The 20274-nt window shown below is 45.0% G+C and overlaps 1 protein-coding gene across 1 annotated transcript in view; it reads left to right on the forward strand.

The window, feature by feature from the left end:
* LOC142314091 (fibrillin-2-like) overlaps positions 1–20274 on the forward strand; it is a 272627-nt gene that overhangs the window by 156711 nt on the left and 95642 nt on the right. The window contains exons 7-8 of the mRNA XM_075352444.1: positions 6280–6405; positions 17068–17193. Of these exons, the coding sequence (XP_075208559.1) occupies positions 6280–6405; positions 17068–17193 (252 nt within the window). The remainder of the gene's footprint in view (positions 1–6279; positions 6406–17067; positions 17194–20274) is intronic.

The following is a 20274-nucleotide window of genomic DNA, read 5'->3' on the forward strand; positions in this document are numbered from 1 at the left end:
AGAACAATTTGTCCGGTGTGACCTTGAAACGTGTTGACAGTATATCTGTTGATTGTGTGTTCTAGAACCCAACTAACACTTCATCATTGGAAGTAGTATAGCATTTTTTCACTCATCATTCTTCCTGTTTCTCCTAACTTGTGGGTCAATATATAAGGCTGTGAAATCCTTTCAGTTTCATTAGCATGCAATTTTAGTACAATATCCATACTTTTAAAAGTAAAAAGATATCTGTTATGGTAAAAAAAAATGACTTTGCCTTTTGGTGGAGCAAAATAGCTTATTTTTCCTCTGTAAAAAAGATTAAAACCTTACTTTACAATGGAGCAAAGGTGATGAAAATCACACCTGAACCTGCAATGTCAATGTCATGCCTTTTGCACCTTTTTAGACACACTTTATAGAGGAAAGGACATTTCTAGGCATGTTTTAGCAATTATTTGAACATTTCAGCACCAGAAAAGATACAAAAATAATGAATCCGGCTCCTGCGTTCCCACAATTTTATTCAAACTTTAAGTTATAGTAAGAGTATGACTATTGATATTTAAAAAATATATATATATACAGTACATGAAAAATCAAGCGTGAATGACTTGAGCAAAAATAGGATTTACTTAGCGTTCCGTCACTTACCAGGTCACCTATTTTTAGCTCATACTTTAAGGAAGCAGAACTAAAGAAATGAAAACTTCTATGGGTTAAAGGAGTAACTATCACTGCAGCCCTCCACCAGTCGGCCATTTATGGCAGAGTGGCCTGACGGAAACCTCTCCTCAGTGCAAGACATATAAACCCCCACGTAGTTTGCAAAAAACAACACATGAAGGACTCCCAGACTATGAGAAATAAGATTCTCTGGTCTGATGAGACGAAGATAGAATTATCACCAAAAAAATCTAAGTGTGAAAAAAAACAGGCACTGGTCATGACCTTCCCAATACAATCCCAACAGTGAAACATGGTGGCAGCATCATGCTGTGGGGGTGTTTTTCAGCTGTAGGTACAGGACGATTGGTTGCAATTGAAGGAAAGATGAGTGCGGCCAAGTACAGAGATATCCTGGAAGGTACTCTGGACCTCAGACATGGCCAAAGGTTCACCTTCCAACAATACAATGACCCTAAAGCACGCATTTAAAATAACAAAGGAGTAGCTTCAGATCAACTGTGTGACACTTCTTGACTAGCCCAGCCAGAGAACTGACCTGAACCCAATTGAGCATCTCTGGAGAGACCTGAAAATGGCTGTCCACCAACGTTCACCATCCAACCTGACGCAACTGGAGAGGATCTGCAAGGAAGAATGGCAGATGATCCACAAATCCAGGTGTAAAAAACTTGTTGCATCATTCCCAAGAAGACTCATGGCTGTACTAGCTCAAAAGGGTGCTTCTACTCAATACTAAGCAAAGGGTCTAAATACTTAAGGCCATGTGATATTTCAATTTTTCTTTTTAAATAAATTTTCAAAAATGTCTACATTTCTGTTTTTTTCTGTCAAGATTGGGTGCATTAATGAGAAAAAATTAACTTTTTTGAATTTATCAAATGGCTGCAATGAAACAAAGAGTGAAACATTTATAGGGGTCTGAATACTTTCCATACCCACTGTAATTCTTATTTACCAATATTGACAGATACCAAATTAATTGGTTGTAACGTGGAATAGATTTCCTGTCGCTAATAAACCCATGGATGATGAAGTATTCCAAATGGATATTTTCTATACTTTTTGAGTTTTTCAATACAAGTATTGAGCTTTAAACTCTTGGTCGTTGATTCAAGAGCATTGTCGTAGTCCTTCCTGTCCTAGGCCCCTTTATGTTTATGCTAAGGGGTCTACTGCTGCCAAAATTCTTTTACAAGTTTACATATTTTCAATTCACAAATGGGCATAGCAGTCAGAGCGGGTCAGACACGCTCTCAATCAGAATGGAAACAACCAGTTGTTAGCAATTATGTTTTCCAGAATTTATGGGAACAATGTTTCTCTGTACTGTATTTTTTTAATTTCATTTTGTTTGAAAAGACGGAGAATTACCAAGTGATGTGGTTCAGTAACATATTTAAACATAGCGGCTATTAAGTTTGGCAAAGCAGAACATTCTGTCATCTGAAAAAGCAAGGGCGGAAGTGCATAGTCCTGACGTGGATTCTCAGTAGTGTGAGGTCAGTAGGGCTTTAGTACGGTTTCCATGTGCACTATTTAGCTTTTTCTTAGCTAGCTGGTTAGACAACTAGAGATTTTTTTGTTCATATACTTCCTTTTGTAATTTTAGCAATCCTTCCAGTGAAATCAAGAAACGTACAAAAAAGTCTTGTGCATCCAATAACCATGTTCATTTTGGAGTTAATGAGTACACACTGCCTTGATTTTCTAGCAGAAGGTTACACACAGAGAAACCTTTGTGTAAAAAGCAGCCAAGATTTGGCTGAGGTTGTGATCCAAAACTTAATCCTGCTGGTGTTCTCTACATCTGGTTATATTCATCTGTTCCAAATGCACTGGTCCTCAGATCCTGTGTAGAACCAAGCTAACAATGGCATCCTTGGAGGAAAAAGCCTACTTTCTGTATTCAGATTTACATCATTCCTTATATACCCTCAAACCAAAGCATAGTAAATTCTAATGTACACATACAGTATTAGAGAGTTCTAAGTAAATAGTGGGGGGGAATGACAATCTCTTCCCCACCTCTCCCCTCCCCCATTCACATCATTTTAGAAAAGCTTAAAATTAGCATTTTTCATATCCCTCAGGAGAACATCCGCACATTCGTGCCTATCTGTAGTACATTCTAAAAGAAACATTGGAACTCATAGTGACCCTCCAACCCACCAAGAACAAAACCAAAAAAATTCTATATATAGTGTGTGTGTGTATATATATATATATATATATATATATATATATATATATATAATATATATATATATGTATATATATAAATAAATGTGTGTGTGTGTGTGTGTGTGTGTGTGTGTGTGTATATATATATATATATATATATATATATGTATATATATGTTTATTTACTGTAGTACCTGGCAATTGCCCAGGATAGTAACTACCGTAAATGTCTCTCTCTCGCTCTCTCTCTCGCTCTCTCTCGCGCTCTCTCTCGCTCCCTCTTACTCTCTCTCACTCTCACTTTCTCACTCTCTCTCTAACTCTTTCACTCTCTAACTCACTCACTCACTCTCTCTCTCACTCTCTCACTCTCTCACTCTCTCTCTCACACACTCCCGCTCTCTCTTACTGGCTCACTCTCTCTCGCGCTCTCTCTTGCTCTCTCTCTCTCGCTTTCTCTCACTCTCGCTCTCACTCTCTCTCTCTATCTCTCACTCGTTCTCTCTCTCACTGTCTCTCTCATACTCTCTCTCTCACTCTCTCTTGCTCTCTCACTCTCTCTCACACTTTCTCTCTCACTCTCTCAATCTCTCTCGCTCACACTCACTCTCTATCACGCTCTCTCACTTTCTTTCTTATTCTCTCCCACTCTCCCTCTCACCCCCGAAATCATATTAACTGACATATAAGCTGTTTTATGCTAAGAATGTCCGTTGCTTATAGCAATTTATCAGAGCTTCTGTTAATGACCTGTAGTAAAATAGAAGCAGAGCTGTGATTTGTTGCTATAGGCCACACTAACTGTTAAAACAGCCAATATATTACCTCACAAATCCAAAGTAAGTAATTGGGGTTTTTTTTGTCGAATAACTGTAAAGCGCGGGTTTACTCAAGACAGTCTCTGAGTCAAATGAGGTGTCTGTGCAAAATTTCATGATTGTAATTGCGATGGTGCGGATTCATTTAGCAGACATACATACACACACACACAACACACACACACACACACAACACACATACGTGAATTAATTAATTCAGCTTTATATATTAGACTAGTGCATAGACACCATGCCTGGTGCCCTGCTTTTGATCTCTAACACTGCATTTCTAAGTGCTGAGGGCTTTTTTCTGGTAGCAAAATGGAATCGCACCTCCACTGCCAATCCTTCCATTTTCAGTAGAGATAAATGCATAGGCACATTTTTGATCTGGTGTGATGCTTTTACCTGTGATGGCATTAGAGCAGAATGTATTATTTAAAGGGGTTGTCTAGGACAACCCCTTTTGACTCCACATATATGCCCCAGGTAAAATAACAAAGACTTTATTCTTCTACCGTACTGGTACAGCACAAGCAATGACTCATCTGGGGTTGTGACATCACGCAAACCCTGCATCCAGTCAGTGTCGACTTTCTTCTTCCGCCTTTGGACCAAATGAACAATCAACAGGAAGTGAGCATTGCGGCTGTGCTCACTTCCTATTGATTAACTTGTTTAGTCTGAACACAAGAAAAGGAAGCTGGCATTGATTGAATGCGGAGCTCTCATGACGTCACAATCCAATGGGAGTCACCGCTGGAGCTGTACGATATGGGAACTGAGTATAATCTTTATTATTTTACCTGGGGCAAACATGTTGAATCAGAAGGGGTTGTCCTAATAGTGGACAACCCATTTAAGGGAAATCTGTCAGCAAGATAACTTCCCCTTTACCTCCAAAACTGCATATATGTACATGCAGGTCTTTGAAAGTTAAATCCATGGACATCTTTACCTATTTTAACTGTTGCTGAGTTCCTGAGTAATGAGCATTTTTATGCATATGCAAATGAGATGTTACGTTTTCTGTACATGATGGAGCACTTCCTGAACCTCTGAATCAAATTATTGTTTCCCTGCACAAACTGCTATAGCTTGATTGATAGCTCACTGTCTGATTTCTTTGCCTCACGTCACACAAATAATGAGCCATCAATGAACGTATGTTGGTGCTAGTCAGGGAAGCAACCATGGAATTCAAAAGTTCCTTAAAGCCTAGGTCACACGTAGCGAAGCAGCAGCGATTACGACGATGATCTGACCTTATCAGGATTGCTGCTGCATCGTTACATGGTCGCTGGTGAGCTGTCAAACAGGCAGATCTCACCAGCGACCAGTGACCAGCCCCCAGCCAGCAGCGACGCGTGGAAGCGATGCTGCGCTTGGTAACTAAGGTAAATATCGTGTAACCAAGCAAATTGCTTCGCTTGGTTACCCGATATTTACCTTGGTTACCAGGGCACACCGCTTAGCACTGGCTCCCTGCACTCGTAGCCAGATTAAATAAGCAAACCGCTTTGCTTATAGTTACCCGATGTGTACCTTGGCTACGTGTGCAGGGAGCAGGGAGCCGGCTTCAAGAAGCTGCGGACGCTGGTAACGAAAGTAAATATCGGGTAACCAAGCCTTTGCTTGGTTACCCGATATTTACCTTGGTTACCAGCATCCGCAGAAGCCGGCTCCCTGCTCCCTGCACATTCAGTTTGTTGCTCTCTCGCTGTCACACACAGCGATGTGTGCTTCACAGCGGGAGAGCAATGACCAAAAAATGGTCCAGGACATTCATCAACGACCAGCGACCTCACAGCAGGGGCCAGGTTGTTGCTGGATGTCACACACAGCAACATCACTAGCAAGGTCGCTGCTACGTCATAGAAAATGGTGACTTAGCAGTGACGTCGTCGTCGCTGTCATCGTGTGTGAAATGACCATAAGTGCTATGTCATGCCCAGAGCACTTAAAGTCTCATTTGCATGTGAGTGCAAATCAGGAATGCAGCAACAGATAGAAGATATTTAGGTGTCAATAGATTTATGTTTCTAAGAAATTCATGCCCATATATTTAGATTATCTTACTGACAGATTGACTTGTAGGTGCCTACACACATAAGCCAGCTTTTATTGGAACAGTAATCTATCTCTATTCCAACACACGCTTGAAATCTTAACTAAATTAAGTACTCGTAAATTGGTTATGGAAAAAAGCTGCCTCTTTTCCCTAAAATAAAGCAAAAGGATTTTTCCAAAGTCATTTGTTGGGGAGATGATAATGATAGTCTGTCAGACCCACAAAATAGACAGATTCAACTTGTTTGAGGGGTGACTATACTGTTAGGTTCCCCCATTAGCTCCAGCTACAGAGCACCCTTTGATCAGCTTATTATTAGGGAACACTACTAGCAAAAATACATTGTTCAAGGGAGAGTCCATTTTTAGATGGATCTCCTAGTTTTTGTCAGGTTCTTACATAAATTACTCTTGTTGTTTATAGATAGTGTTTCCCACTATGATATAAGTTTCATATATTTACTAAAACCAAGACATTGTATCCTAAAAAAGGTGGATTGAATCTCTTTGTGTAAAACGTGTCCTGTTTTTTTAACAGATGTAGATGAATGTCAAGCAATACCTGGTCTGTGCCAAGGTGGTAACTGCATCAACACAGTGGGATCCTACGAGTGTAAATGCCCAGCTGGACACAAACAGAGCGAGACCTCACAGAAGTGTGAAGGTAACACGTTTTTCAGTGAAAACGTTTTGTATTGTAGAGAAATGTGAATTTTGCAGCAACAACACTCTGCATGTATTACTGTGTTACTTCTGTGCCAGTTCTCCATGGTTATAAACACAAGCATAAATAAATCCATGTTAAACAGATTACTGTGAATCCATGTGTTCAAAGGGGTGAAGTCAGCTGAGAATATATCCATATACTCTCACCGTGGTGCCGTCATATATTTGGAATATTATTCCTGAGGGGATGGTTTATTGTATCAATTATAATTATTCCTACACCAATGCTACACTGACTGAGGAGATGCTTAATTTTTCAATTTAACAGAGTATAGGTTAATGCTAACACTTTAAGGGAACTTTGATAATAAAAGATAACTTATTTATGCAATTACGTATTTAGTAAAATTGCTATTTGTCAGGGCCAGGTGGACGGGCAGACCCAGGAGGTGGATCCACTGGGCCGAACTCCTAGATGGTAGTAAAGAGTCCGGTAGCTGGAGCACTATAAACAGCAGGACAGTCCGTGCACACGAGTATAGCGGAGAAGTCCCTGGGACCACGGAGTCACGGGTGGTAGTCCGGGTGACGCAGCTCTGGTTCGGAAGCCGAGATGATGTCAGGCGGGGTCCGGAACCTTTGGAGCGAGGTGATGAGTCACCGCAGGGATCCGGGATGGTGCGGACTGTCAGGATGGCAGATGGACAGCGTTCGGGGTTCGGGATACGGCAGGACTGGATGGCGAGGCAGGCACGGCTCTACGAGAGAGATATGTAAGTACATGCACAGAAACACCAGGAGACCTGACTCCTAGCTTAGGAAACACGAAGATCAGGCCCCGCCCCCTTGGACAACAACCCCCTTTATACCCTGTACCTGTTTAGCCTCATTTCCTGTTAATGGACGCTGGCCCTTTAAGAAAGGGTCAGTGACCGCGCGCGCGCCCTAATGCGCATGCGCGCCGCCCGGGTGCCAGAAGCCAGGGAAGGAGGCTGCGAGGAGAACGCAGGGGAGCCGGCCAGGGCCTGGGAAGCCGTCGGGCGCCGGAATCGGAGACCAGGGGACCTGGGAAGGACGGGCACCGGAGGCTGGAGAGCGGGGAGCGTGGCAGGTGAGCCGGGGAGCGGGGGTGAGGACCCGGGGAGCGTGACAGTACCCCCCCCCCACGCCCCCCTCCCCGCAACCGGGACATGAAGGCACGGATCAGAGGAGTGCCCACGTTCTCCCTGGGCTCCCAGGACCTATCCTCAGGACCATACCCTTCCCAGTCCACCAGGAAGAACTGTCGACCTCGTACGGTCTTCATGGCCACGATATCCCTTACCGCATAGATGTCGTCATCGGCAATAGGTGGAGGAGCCGGACTGGCAGCAGCGGAGAAGGGACCAAGGACAACCGGCTTGAGCAGGGAGACGTGGAATGAGTTGGGTATCCTCATCGTGGCCGGGAGCTGTAGCTTGTAGGAGACCTCATTGATCTTGTGGAGGACTTTAAACGGCCCGATGTAGCGAGGACCCAGCTTGTAGGATGGTATCTTCAGGCGGACGTACTGGGAAGCAAGCCAGACGAGATCTCCAGGAGAGAAACACGGAGGGTCCAGGCGTTTCTTGTCTGCGTGTCTTTTCATCCGCAGGGAAGCACGCCCAAGGGACGCTTTGACAGAGTCCCAAATGGTTGCAAAGTCACGGGCTACTGTATCTGCAGCAGGGACATCCGAAGAAGGAGATACAGGCAATGGGATGGAAGGCTGAAGTCCGTAAACGACATGGAAGGGAGAGCTGGAGGAGGACTCACTGACGTGGTGGTTGTGGGAGAATTCAGCCCAAGGAAGAAGAGCGGACCAGTCGTCGTGATGAGCGTTAACATAGTGACGTAAGAAAGAGGTCAAGATTTGATTGACCCTCTCTACCTGGCCATTAGACTGAGGATGGTATGCAGATGAAAAGTCCAGAGTCACTCCCAGATGTTTACAGAGAGCCCTCCAGAAGCGGGAGGTGAACTGAGTTCCTCTGTCGGATACGATATGTAATGGAAAGCCATGCAAGCGGAAGATGTGTTGTATAAAGGCGTCCGCGAGTTCCTGAGCAGAGGGCAGTCCAGCCATAGGGACGAAATGGGCCATTTTAGAGAACCGGTCCACCACGACCCATATGACTGTGTGTCCGGAGGACAATGGCAAGTCCGTAATAAAGTCCATTGCTATGTGTTGCCACGGAACTGACGGTATCGGCAGAGGCAGAAGACGGCCATATGGGAGGTGTTTGGGCGTCTTGTTCCTGGCACAAGAGGAACAGGCGGATACAAAAGCAGCGACGTCCGTGCGAAGGGATGGCCACCAGTAATGACGTACAATCGCACCCCATGTCTTTTTCTGACCAGCATGACCGGCTGTTTTCGAGGCATGACCCCAGTGTAACACTTTTTCCCTGTCTACCTCGGAGACATAGGTCTTCCCAGGCGGTATCTGGGCCAGGGTGACAGGGGCCACCGGAATGACTTTGCTAGGACAAATGATGGGTTGGGTAGTCTCTTCCTCCTGCTCCAGGGGCATGAAAGACCTGGACAAGGCATCAGCACGTACATTCTTGTCCGCGGGTCGGAAGTGAAGCTGGAAATCAAACCTGGCAAAGAATAGGGACCACCTGGCTTGCCGTGGGTTCAGTCGCTGAGTGGACCGCAGATATTCCAAGTTCTTGTGGTCCGTGTAAATAATCACGGGGTACACTGCCCCTTCCAGGAGGTAGCGCCATTCCTCCAAAGCCAGTTTGACTGCCAAGAGCTCTCGGTCACCGATGGTGTAGTTGCGTTCAGGCGCTGAGAAGCCCTTGGAGAAGAATCCGCAAGTCACCATCTTCCCGGAGGAGGACTTTTGCATGAGCACTGCTCCGGCTCCTGAGGAGGAGGCATCCACCTCCAAGGTGAACTGGCGGTTTAACTCCGGACGGTGAAGTACAGGAGAGGAGGCAAATGCCCGCTTCAGAGAGCCAAACGCGGCGTCAGCCGCAGGTGACCAGTCCTTTGGATTAGCCTCCTTCTTAGTCAGGGCGGAGAGAGGAGCAGTCAAGGCAGAGAAGTGAGGGATAAACTGGCGGTAGTAGTTGGCGAATCCCAGGAAGCGTTGGATTGCCTTCAGTCCAGAAGGAGGAGGCCAGTTGAGAATGGCGGAGACCTTCTTGGGATCTATCTGTAGTCCGGTATCAGAGATGATGTACCCCAGGAAGGGGAGAGAAGACTGCTCAAAGACACACTTCTCATACTTTGCGTACAGACGATTCTCTCTCAGTCTTTGTAGAACCAGCTGTACGTTTTCTCTGTGGGTTTGGAGGTCCGGAGAGAAGACCAGGATGTCATCTAGATACACTACCACACAGATGTAGAGAAGGTCCCGGAACACGTCGTTCACCAGTTCTTGAAAGACGGCAGGAGCGTTACACAGGCCGAAGGGCATCACGCAGTATTCATAATGTCCATCGCGCGTATTGAACGCGGTTTTCCATTCGTCCCCAGAGCGGATGCGTACCAGATTGTAAGCACCCCGAAGATCCAGCTTGGTGAACACACGAGCTCCTCTAAGCCGGTCAAACAATTCGGGAATGAGCGGCAGTGGGTACTTGTTTTTTACGGTGATTTGATTCAAACCCCGGTAGTCTATGCACGGGCGTAAGTCGCCCTCTTTCTTCTTGACAAAGAAGAAACCTGCTCCAGCAGGGGAGGAGGATCTCCGAATGAACCCCCTTGCCAGGCTCTCTGAGATGTAGGTAGACATGGCCCTTGTTTCGGCTGGAGATAAAGGATATATCCGTCCTCGTGGTGGTGTTGTTCCTGGGAGCAGGTCGATGGCACAATCGTATGGACGATGTGGCGGCAGTACCTCGGATTCCTTTTTATCAAAAACATCTGCAAAGGACCAATAGGCCGAGGGCAGCCCCGGTAGGTTCTCTGGAACCGGAGGTCGTCGGATGGGTTGTATGGACTTTAGGCACCTCTCATGACACGAAGCGCCCCATCGGGTGATTTCGCCAGTGCCCCAACTGACTGATGGTTCGTGTGTCCGCAACCATGGAAGTCCCAGCAGGATCTGGTGGGACATGTGTGGGAGGACGTAGAAAGCGATGTTCTCGGTGTGAAGGGCACCGATACGCAGTTCGACCGGCCTGGTGATCCAGGAGATGGTGTCAGAGAGGGGTCTCCCATCCACCGAGGCAATCACTAGGGGCTTGTCGAGTGGAATAACAGGCACCCGGTACTTGTCCACCGTGGTCTGCTGGATGAAATTGCCTGCTGCCCCGGAATCGAGGTAGGCATCAGCCGTGAACCGCGTTTCTCCCGTTGTCACTTGCACTGTCCATGTAACCGGGTCAGAGAGAGTCCCAGCACCTAGGGTGGCCTCTCCTACCAACCCTAGGCTTTGGAGTTTCCCGGCCTCTCTGGACAGGAGCGTAGCAGGTGTGTGTCCTCTCCGCAGTAAAAGCAGAGGCCCATGGCGAGCCGCTCTGCTCGACGTTGTTCCGACTGACGCACACGGTCGATCTGCATGGGCTCGTGGACGGGAGCCCCAGCTGTCGATGACTGAAGTACGGAGGGTTTCTGCGGAGGAGGGGAATGCCGTACCGGACGTCTCTCACGGGACACTTCCTTAGATCGCTCCTGAAAGCGAATGTCCACTCGAGTCGCTAGGGCAATCAGGGCATCTAGGGTAGTCGGTACGTCACGACCCGCCAGCTCGTCTTTAATTCGCCCTGAGAGTCCTTCCCAGAAGGCGGCGGTTAGAGCCTCGTTGTTCCACCCTAGTTCTGAGGCCAGGGTGCGAAACCGGATCGCGTATTGACCCACCGTCAGAGTCCCCTGATGTAAGCGGAGAAGAGACGAAGCAGACGCGGAGGCGCGTCCGGGCTCATCGAAGGTACCACGGAATGCCTGCAGGAAGTCCTGGATATTCGTGGTCACAGGATCCCCCTTCTCCCACAAGGGGTTCATCCACGCCAGTGCCTCACCCTCTAGATGGGACATGATGAAGGCGACCTTGGCTTGGTCGGAGGTAAACAAATGCGGCAGCTGCGTGAAATGGAGGGAGCATTGGTTTAAGAATCCCCTGCAGGTCTTGGGGTCTCCGGCGTACCGGGGTGGTGAAGCCAACCGAAGTCTGGTGGTATCTGAAGAAGTCGCCACAGGAGCTGGAGCCGTGGCTTGACTAGTGGAAGCCCGGGATGTTGAAGTCGTAACTGCCGCTTGTAGCGTGTTCAGGCGGGCGTCCACAGAAGACATAAATTGCAGCATGCGGGTCTGAGTCTCACGCTGGCGTTGGAGTTCCTCCTGTACGGCTGCTAGTGCTGCAGCGGGATCCATGGCCTGATCTTACTGTCAGGGCCAGGTGGACGGGCAGACCCAGGAGGTGGATCCACTGGGCCGAACTCCTAGATGGTAGTAAAGAGTCCGGTAGCTGGAGCACTATAAACAGCAGGACAGTCCGTGCACACGAGTATAGCGGAGAAGTCCCTGGGACCACGGAGTCACGGGTGGTAGTCCGGGTGACGCAGCTCTGGTTCGGAAGCCGAGATGATGTCAGGCGGGGTCCGGAACCTTTGGAGCGAGGTGATGAGTCACCGCAGGGATCCGGGATGGTGCGGACTGTCAGGATGGCAGATGGACAGCGTTCGGGGTTCGGGATACGGCAGGACTGGATGGCGAGGCAGGCACGGCTCTACGAGAGAGATATGTAAGTACATGCACAGAAACACCAGGAGACCTGACTCCTAGCTTAGGAAACATGAAGATCAGGCCCCGCCCCCTTGGACAACAACCCCCTTTATACCCTGTACCTGTTTAGCCTCATTTCCTGTTAATGGACGCTGGCCCTTTAAGAAAGGGTCAGTGACCGCGCGCGCGCCCTAATGCGCATGCGCGCCGCCCGGGTGCCAGAAGCCAGGGAAGGAGGCTGCGAGGAGGACGCAGGGGAGCCGGCCAGGGCCTGGGAAGCCGTCGGGCGCCGGAATCGGAGACCAGGGGACCTGGGAAGGACGGGCACCGGAGGCTGGAGAGCGGGGAGCGTGGCAGGTGAGCCGGGGAGCGGGGGTGAGGACCCGGGGAGCGTGACACTATTCTTTTATAGGGAACCTGTCACCTAATAAAACACTATTTACCTGCAGATTTAAGGTACATGGTATTTTAATCCTTTTTAGTTGGCTTAACGGAGCAGCAGCGACACGGAAAAAATGAAGTTATATTCTCCCTGCAGCCGCTCAATTTTAATTGGTGCGGAACAGAGAGCTGAAACTTTCGCCGGTCACTACAAAGTGAGCATGCTGAAATAATTCCCTGGACATTGATTGACAGCCTGCTCTTCACACACACGCTGCAGAGCAGGCTGTCAATCAGTGTTGCGGGGAGTAATTACAGCGCGCTCACTGTATAATGAGCGGGAACAGTTACAGCCCCCCTGAATCGCCCTAATATCTTCCTTTTTTCTTTGTTGTTGTTGTTTCAGTTACTCTGCCAGACATGATTTCAATGTCATTTACCTACAGATTACCACTATATATGCAGGTAAATTTTTGTATGCGGCATGTTCCCTTTAAGCCCTTTATGACCAATGACGGATATAGCATGTCATGAGCAGGTGTCAGTTCCTGCATCATGACCTGCCATGTTTGTCATGGATAAAACTGTCACTGTGTCATTGACAGCTGATTGGCACGGGAAGAAGTGCAGGGTCCCATTTCAGCTTGATCATGCATGAGTTACTGAAATATCAGCATTTCCTTGCACAATCACCTCCAGAGCTTGGCACAGCTAACAGCACCACTCCTAGCTGATTAACCTTCCAGATGCTGTGATCGATAGTGATCACGACATTTCAAGGGTGGTTAAGAGATGCAGGCACCAATGACAGCATCTCTTACTCTCTTATCTCTGCTAGTGCTGTTATATTATATATTGCTACTGCTATAACTGTGACAGGCAGAGTAAAAAACAATCCAGAAAATCACATTGTATGATTTTTAAATAATTTGCATTTTATTGCATAAAATAAGAATTTGGTACAACAAAAAATAGAACTTAATATTTGGTTCAACACCTGTTTGCAATTACAGAGGGTAGACATTTTCTGTAGTTCATGACCAAGTTTGCACATACTGCAGCAGGGAGTTTGGCCCACTCCTCCATACAGATCTTCTCCAGATCTTTCAGGGCTGTCACAGGGCTACATTGAGTTTCAGCTCCCTCCAAAGATTTTCTGTTGTGATCAGGTCTTGAAACTAGATAGGTACACCAGGATCTTAAAATGATTCTTATGGAGCCACTGCTTAGTTGGACTGGCTGTGTGTTTTGGGTCATTGTCATGCTGAAAGACCAAGCCTCAACACATCTTCAGTGCTCTTACTGCGGGAAGAAGGTTGTTGGCCAAAAAATGCAAAATACATGACCCCATCCATCCTCCCTTTGATGCGGTGCAGTTGTCCTGTCCCCTTTGCAGAAAAGCACCCCTTACATCCCCTGGACATGTGCTGGCATGAGCAGGGGGACCTTGTGTGCCCTGCAGGATTTTAATCCTTGACTGCGTAGTGTGTTACTACTGGTAATCTTTGAGACTGTGGTCCCAGCTCTTTTCAGTCATTGACCAGGTCTTCTCGTGTAGTTCTGAGTGATTCCTGACCTTTCTCAGAATCATCCTTACCCCACGAGGCGAGATCATGCATTGAACCCCAGACCAAGTAAGATTGACATGCATATTGTGTTTCTTTCATGTTCTAATAATTGCGCCCACAGTTGTTGCCTTCTCACCCAGCTGCATGCCTATTGTCCTGCAGCCCATCCCAGCCAGGGTTTATGAGGGCAAAGACACCCAAATTGTTCCTCCTAAATGCTCCACACACACACACACACACACACACACACACACACACTCAACACATCTGGGAAAATTGTCTGTGACCTGGTCCATCTCCTTTTAAATAAGAGGCACAACTTGCAGATAATTATTATACATGTGTACCCTTGTTTAGGTGTTTGTCTTCCAAAAAAACAGTGGCCTGTGGCACCATACCCCGGAATAAAAGAGCATTGCCCAAGACACTTGTCATCCAGAAATTAAAGGCAGGCAAAATTAAGGCTTTCTGTATTGAGGACATGCTTCATGTCAAATTTTGTGACAAGAAAGATGGCCTCATTTTAACATAAATTCATGCTGACAGAAGCAGCAAAATTTCTGTTTAGCAGGACAAGCTCTAGTTTTCAGAACCCTGTCTGTGAACAGTATTACAATAAATGTATGGGTGGCATGGACCTTGCAGACCAGATGCTGCAGCCCTATAGCGCTGTTCGCAATTTTTGCGTATGGGTCAAAAAACTTGAGATACACCTAATCCAAGTGGCACTTTATAACACTTTTGTGTATTACCAAAAAACGAGGAACCAACAAGCTTACCTTGAGTTCCAAGAAAAATAATAAAACATCTGATATTTGGAAACCAAGGGAAGGTGGGGGTAGAATTATCTAGTGAGGACTGCAAAGTTGTCCCCGGTCAGCATTTTCTCTCAGAAGAAGAAGAGATGTAGGGTATGTTACAAAGATGGAATTATGAGGGAAACCAGTTACCAGTGTGACATCTGTCCTGATAAACCTGGCCTCTGCATTAGGGAATGTTTCTGTCACTACCATACATCCCTAGAATGACTGAATTCTATTTTTGTTTTTTAGGAATACAAAAAAACAAAATGAAGAAGTTAATACTTACTATGCCCCTAGATCAGGAATGCACAACACTTTTTGTCCAAGGGCCACATAGCCATACTGAACCAATCCCAAGGGCCGCAAAAGTACATTAATACATCACCAGAAGCATGTTTTGAGTATTTCAGGATGATTTGGAGAGTTTCTGCTCCATAAAAAAAACATTGTAAACATACGCTGTTATACTGACTTTTTGGAGCAGAAACTCACCAAATCCTCTTCATAATCTCAAATCTCTAAATTTTGATGATTTTTAAGTTTTAACATAGCTATAAAGAACCTTATGGATTTCTACATGTATACAAGATCCGTATCACTGTCAGCACATCTATGAGGGGCAACGATCAGTACACAATGCAGTGTCAAAACAACTGACAGGCAATAAATATCTCTCATGCTGCACGTCACTGTGCTTCCTTCCTTCAAAAAAATATCCAGCCCACACTGCCTCTTTCCATAATGTCCCCCCACACTGCCCCTCTTCATAGTATCCCACTATGCAGACCCCCTCTATAATGTTGACTCGTTTTGCCTCTCTATCACACTGTCCTTCTACAAAATATCCCCACACACTGCTTCTCTGCATAAAGTAGTTATACTTAGTAGTAGTAGTTATACTTGCCCCCATAATGTTTTTCATTGCTCAGTATTTGTCACGGCAAGAAAAATGCTCCGTTTCCCAATTGACTTGCATTACGTTTGTTATTCATGATGAATACCGGAATAGTACTTTGGGATTTGTTAGAAATAATCCGACCTCAAATAGTTACTATTCACTCAGCACTAATTGGAATACGTTGAAGCGTTCCAGAGTTATTACCTGGAATTGAAAAATGAGACTTAGTCATTAATGTACAGTACAGTCTCTTACTCTGAATAACTGTTCAAACCAAGTACAGGCGCTCGATGAATCATGGTGGGCTAATTACTGAAATAACCTTCCCACCTGGTTGTTTTCCATCTATCTCCGCCCTTTTTAGGCTCTATGAAGCCAGAGCTATCAATCAAAGAAAAACGGAGGCAGGAGATTGAGGGAAAACAAGCAGAGGGAAAGTGCCCATAAATGTTTGGTCACACTACGATGCATCGAGCATCTGTACTTGGTTTGAGCAGTCATTTTGTGCTGACAGCTACTTTAATGAAGCTGTAATATTTTGAGGGTGGCAAAAAGTTTTGCAAAACAAACTGCAAACTCCTTGGAAAAGCCAAGGAACCATTCACTCATACATATTCGTATCTTTATAGAAAAAAACTAGCTTAAACCCAGTCTTAGATTTTGCATAAAGATCCTTCGTTGAGTGTCATGCCCCCTTCACTAGTACTTTAAAGGGCTCCTCATCATGCTTTTTCAACTATGCAAGTACATGTAACACCTGATCTTCCAGTATTCTTTTATGTTCTTCACGTTCATTCATTTGTACACCATTCCTCACTTTCATCTTTTTTTGTAATAATGCTATTTTATCAGTTCCAATAATTTATAGTTAGGCCCATATATTATAATGCTCATAGCTTTATGTAAAATAATCTGGCATATGTTTTGCTTCCTACTTCTGATTGATATAGCCATGGGTCCTGACTACTGAAAACTGCTTTTCCCATTTGATGGGAAGAAGCTATGAACAACTTAATGACTTGGCTGCTATTCAGAGCCTGGTTGATCTAGGAAACAGAGAGTGGTATCCATGCTAGACGACCATAAAACACGTCTGCCTCACACACAAAGATTTGTCTGAAAGCCTGATCTCACTACTAACTCTTTTGCTGCCAATAGCGACTTACTGAATGTGCCGCTAATATACTGTGACTTATACAGATATCCTGGAGCTGGCTTCACACCTATAGACTATAGGGATCATTAAGATTGTGATTTTGAGCCATATTTCTTCTTCATAAATAATATTATTAAATTAAAACTATTCTTTACAGACATTGATGAATGCAGTACAAATTCAAACGTGTGCGATGGAGGGGAGTGTACCAACACCGCTGGAAGCTATGTCTGCATATGTCCTAGAGGGTTTACCACAAGCCAGGACGGCTCACGCTGCATTGGTAAGCTAGGCTGAAGGAAAACACCTTGGCTCTTACTAGAAATTTTCTTTTTTCAGACTATTAACTTCAAGTTTTTCCTGGCAGGTAATATAAAGAGGATCCAGCAAAAACGCTTCATTATTATGTTTTTACAATTACTGTCACACAGTTATTTTTTTCAGGAATAGTCACATAGTTTTCCTGTAGATCCTCTTTGATCTTTTCCAGATAAAACAGTTCTTAGTATCTTCTACCATGGAAGTAGTACCAGAACGGAGAAATGTCTTAGCCAGCATTGATATCACTAAAACATTGCACCCACATTTAGCGGAAATATGTTTTGATATGTTAAACATCTTACAAGACAAGTTCATACACACATCTTGTATGCTTTTGTATACAAGACATAAGTATCCAACCTGACGTATTGTGTCAACATGCTAGTCTTTCTTAAAACGCCAAAGTTCTGATGTTTGGACTATGAAAGCATCTGTTGAGAGGGAATTTTCTACTCATGAATGGACACGTTCTCCAAAACGATCTCTTTTATCATCTTACAGTATAAGATACCATGTTAACTTAGCTTAAAATTAGCTTTTAATACCTATACATTTGGAAATTTGTACTCAACATGCCTCACATACTACAAATGGACTGTAATTATAGGAAAACCCATTTCTTTTTATTGATCTAATACATCTAAAATAAGAAGTGAAATAACTCTGCCAATAGTATTGATTGTCTTGAATCTACAGCTTCTATGTAAATATATTGGTCTCAATGATCACCTTGCACATCATTTTTACACCCTGCAATCATATTGACTTTCATTAGCCCCTTATTTCTTTCCAGTAGAACATTCTGTACCAAATTGACTACCATAAAGGCACATATTGCTCCAGCATCGCTCCAGGTGCTGAGTCATGGTGCCTGTATATAGAGAATTCTCCCATAGAAGGCATGAGTAATATGGCACCAAATGAAACAAAATGCAAAATGCACTTGGAAGCGCATCATGTACACTAAAGTTTCCAAAAGTTGGATCTTGCTTAAAAGGTGCAAAGAAAAGAAATATGTCAGAAGAAAATCTGTGTGATGAAGTAAAAAAGCAGCCACTCAATATGATCATTAAAGAGTACTGGTCAGGTCCCTGATGCCCTCCAACCCAGCAGCATTCACATGTGTATGCCAAAATTCCCTGCCTAACCAGCCCTATGTAATGCTATTTACTAAAATTAATGTTTAATTATTTTTGTTTCTAAAGTGTGCTGTTCCTATGCTAATTAGGCCTTTGACTAGTTGAAGGGGCATTGATTCTTCATGTTATCACATTCTGGGTATAATAACATAATTTCATGAGAATCTTATGAATGTACGTGACTCATTTCGGCATCATCAATGTGCCTCTGAAGCTGAGTGTTCACGTCCTGGCTTCAGAGAGGCGCACTGCGCATGATCGGAGGTGCAGAAGCTGTTCTTCCGATCATGCACAGTGTACCTCTCGGAAGCCGGGAAGGGTATACTCCATTTCAGAGATGCACTGACGCTGCCGAAATGAGCCGCGCACATGCGCAAGATTTTCATGAGCTGCAACGACGCCGGCTTTTGAAAATCGTGTTACCACACCCACAGGGAACATGGAAGAAGGGCTGACTAGTCTGGGGAAATAATTCCCCTTCAACTTTTCAAAGGCCTAATTAGCATAGGAACAGCACACTTTACAAATGTTTTTTTAAACATTGATTTAATAAATTACATTACACAGGGCTGGCTACGCGGGGAATTTTTGCATACACATGTGAATGCTGCTGGGTTGGAGGGCATAGGGGATCTGACAAACAAGGCATGTCTGGTTTTCCACAGGAATGCATAGGACTTAAAGGGAACCTGTCACCAGGATTTTCCCTTATAAACTGCTGGTCACCACTAGTAAGCCCATATATACAGCATTCTAGAATACTGTATATAAGAGCCCAGGCTGCTCTGTATAATGTAAAAAGCACCTTTATTATATTCACCTAGGGGTGGGTCAGGTCCGATGGGTGTTGCTGGTCTCCGGTTCAGGGTCTCCTGTGTTCTGTCCATCGCCATCCTCCATCTCATCTCTATATGGATGACGCGTCCTAGGTCATCCCCACAGCGGCCTCAATGGCACTCCTGCACACGTGCACTTTGATCTACCATACTGAGGGCAGAGTAAAGCACTATAATGCTCAAATGCGAGGAAAGGTCAAAGACCGCCTACTCATGTGCACTGCAATACTTTGATCTGGCCTCAGCAGGGCAGATCAAAGTGCGCAAGAGTGCAATGGAGGCCTCACTGTGAATGACTCAGGACTTGTCATGCACACAGGGCTGACAAAGAGGACGGTGATCGCGCAAGATGGAGGAGGCGCCTGACCAAGAGCAGCAACACCCATCGGACTGCCTAGTTGAATATAATAAAGGTGTTTTTTACGTTCTACGGTGCAGCCTAGGCTCCTATATACAGTATCCTAGAATGCTATATATAAGGGCTCACTTGTGGTGGCTGCAGTTTATAAGGAAAAAGCCTGGTGGCAGGTTCCCTTTAATTTTAGATGAGGATATAGTACACAACAGACAATAGCAAATTTCTTTATGCAAAAAGAAAAAGTACAAAACTGATTAAAAACAATTAGTATTCATCCAACTATGGAACAATTGAAAGTTCCCATTGCAATTATTTCCAATTATGCTTAAAACATGTCACTCCTCTGGCAGTTCATGATGCTCTGAGCCGTTGGGAGCAGGATTAATCCTGACCTTTACCCATAATAAATTATTGTTAAAATACAAGAAGTAAAGAGCAATACTTACTGCGGATTACATTCTGCAAATGTGAGCACAAAACTCCATGATGTCTCCTGGTTAATGCAAGGACAAAGGCAGCTGGATGCGACCTTAGAGGCCATTATGTGAAAACAAAAATAGTTTTTTTTTATTCTAGCTGGAAAAAAAAAAGCTAACTTATTATGTATTGGACGTGTATATATTTGCATTTAATTACAGTATATACAGCATAGTCACCTGTTAACTCTTAACTATTCGTAAAAGTGCCATGTATTGCCTCCTTAGGCACTT

The sequence above is a fragment of the Anomaloglossus baeobatrachus genome, chromosome 1, assembly GCF_048569485.1.
Source record: "Anomaloglossus baeobatrachus isolate aAnoBae1 chromosome 1, aAnoBae1.hap1, whole genome shotgun sequence".
NCBI classification, from domain to species: Eukaryota; Metazoa; Chordata; class Amphibia; order Anura; family Aromobatidae; genus Anomaloglossus; species Anomaloglossus baeobatrachus.